Genomic DNA, 2,343 nt, shown 5'->3' with positions numbered 1-2,343 from the left:
CTATTACAAATAGAGTAGGGTTTAACGCTCAGCTTTCTGTGGAATGTAGTGATTGTGTGCCCGGAAACATAATGTCCATGTCTAGTTCAAGGCAAATAGAATCCGAAACTGAGTACGACATAAACAAAAGAGTTGCTAAAGCTTTTAGTACTATAAGCAAGGGATATGCCGCTATAGAGCAGTTTGCTTTAGTAATGAACATGAACATTATGAGCAAGGGATATTATAGCAAGTGTATGAAAAGCGTAAACAAATCCACAAAAATGGCCGGTATTGCTAGTCTTTCAAAAGCACGAGCACGTGTGCGTGAACATTGTCAAAAAGAAAACAGCGCCTTAGAAGCTAATAGTGCCATAGACTTAGCGGTCAGTTTCGATGGATCGTGGCACAAAAGGGGGTTTACGTCAAACTATGGAGTAGGCTCTATTATTCATATAGATACGGGACTAGTAATTGACTATTGCGTTCTCTCGAAATTTTGTCGCAACTGTGCCTCAGCAGAACATGATTTGGGGAGAGGAAGCCCAGAGTTTGACATTTGGTATGCAGGCCATGCTATAGATTGCGATAAGAATTATGAAGGATCCTCTCCAGGTATGGAAGTCGCCGCCGCTGAAATTCTTTGGAAACGCTCACTAAGCTACAAATTTCGCTACACAACATTAGTGAGCGATGGAGATTCAAAGGTGTTCACTCATTTAAAAGACCTCAACATCTATGGAGAAGATGTTTTAAAAAAAGAGGAGTGTATAAATCACGTTTCTAAAAGACTGGGCACTGCTCTCCGCAACCAAGTAAAAGTGTGCAAAGCTCAAAAAATCACTCTTGGAGGAAAATCCCATGGCAGTCTAAAGGACTCAACCATCAAAAAGCTTACCAGGTATTACCACAATGCTGTATTTAGTAGTATCAACAAAGATGCACCCACTGTTAGAAACTCTATCTTAGCTACTCTTCACCACTGCACATCGACCGATGAAAAACCTAGTCATACCAAGTGTCCAACCGATACAAATTCATGGTGTTTTTACAACCGTGCGATTGCTAATAATGAAATTCCTGGAAGCCATAGTGACAACATAAAAACACCTCTCAATCCAACTGTTCTCAAACATATTGCTCCAATATATAAGAGACTCACAGAAACTAGCCTGTTAGAAAGATGTCTCAAAGGTCAAACTCAGAATGCCAATGAAAGCTTACATAGCTTCATTTGGCGGAAATGTGACAAAGCGAGAAGTGTATCAAGAAGGATAGTTGAAGCTGCTGTAGCTGAGGGTGTGAGTGAATTTAACTTTGGAAATGCCTCAGCTATCAACATTCTTCAAAAGAACAAAATTTCACCTGGAAAAAAAAGCATCATGATTGCAAGAGTGCGAGATCGACGTCGAAAACTTAAAATCCATCAAGCGAAGTCGGAGAGAGTCAAACGAAGAAGGAACTATTTGAGAATGAAAAATCTGCAAGAAGAGGAAAAGAGGAAGGAGCTAGAGGGCATAATGTATGGTGCTGGAGAATTTTAATAAAAGGTAGGCCTATTCATCAACTAGTCTATTTTTTCCTTACTATTTTTAGTTTTTTTACGTTTTCCGAAAGTTTGTTTTTATATAACAAACATTTGAATAACTCAGGTTGTAAAAGAGATAGAGCCCTAATTGTTTTTTTATTTTGTTCATAATTAAATTGTCTACAAAGTGGAGTATGGATTTGCTGTTAAAATAATGAGAAGTGTTTAAAAATCATTTTTTTAACTAAAAAAGTTGGTTTATTTATTTCTGAGTTTGAAAAAAAAGTTTTCTCTACCTAATTTTAATACTAAGTACAAACCCATACTCCACATTTTAAAGACCAGTATTCATGACAAAATAAAAAAAAAAATAGCTGAAAATGTTTATTAGTTTTTGAGCCTTAGTAATTTTACTAAACAGCTAAAATTCGGCAAAAACCCTCCCCCCTGGAGGGGGGGGGAGAATTTTCAAGGTTTAAAAAATACAATTGCTTTCTTAAACTGTCCTCTATCCAATTAAAAGGGTTTGAAAACATAATAATAACAAATAAAAAAATTGTCCTTTTTCATGAACTCCCCCCTAAGTGTATGAAATGTAATATTTATGACATATAGAAGTTGGAAAAGTATAGTTCTTAAAGAAGTGCACCCCATTTCAACCTTGAGGTTGTTTTTTTCCTTACGAAAATACATTAGTTCTATTTAAGTATTTAGAGGTTAAGTGGTAGAGAGGACCTTTAAGTCCTAACTTCGCCTCTGTAAATAAAGTCATTTTTCATTTCATTTCATTAAGTCACGAGGCATACGTATGACAAATTTCTAGTTTCTGAAATACC

General features: G+C 36.2%; 1 protein-coding gene across 1 annotated transcript; it reads left to right on the top strand.

Moving 5' to 3' along the window:
* The first annotated feature begins 263 nt into the window (after positions 1–263).
* On the top strand, positions 264–1,523 carry LOC124366865. The gene has a single exon (XM_046823466.1). The coding sequence runs from the start codon at positions 264–266 to the stop codon at positions 1,521–1,523; it is 1,260 nt and encodes a 419-aa protein (XP_046679422.1).
* The last annotated feature ends 820 nt before the right edge of the window (positions 1,524–2,343 follow it).

This window comes from Homalodisca vitripennis, chromosome 7 (genome assembly GCF_021130785.1).
Source record: "Homalodisca vitripennis isolate AUS2020 chromosome 7, UT_GWSS_2.1, whole genome shotgun sequence".
Classification (NCBI taxonomy): Eukaryota; Metazoa; Arthropoda; class Insecta; order Hemiptera; family Cicadellidae; genus Homalodisca; species Homalodisca vitripennis.
This window is presented reverse-complemented; position numbering and strand designations above follow the sequence as displayed.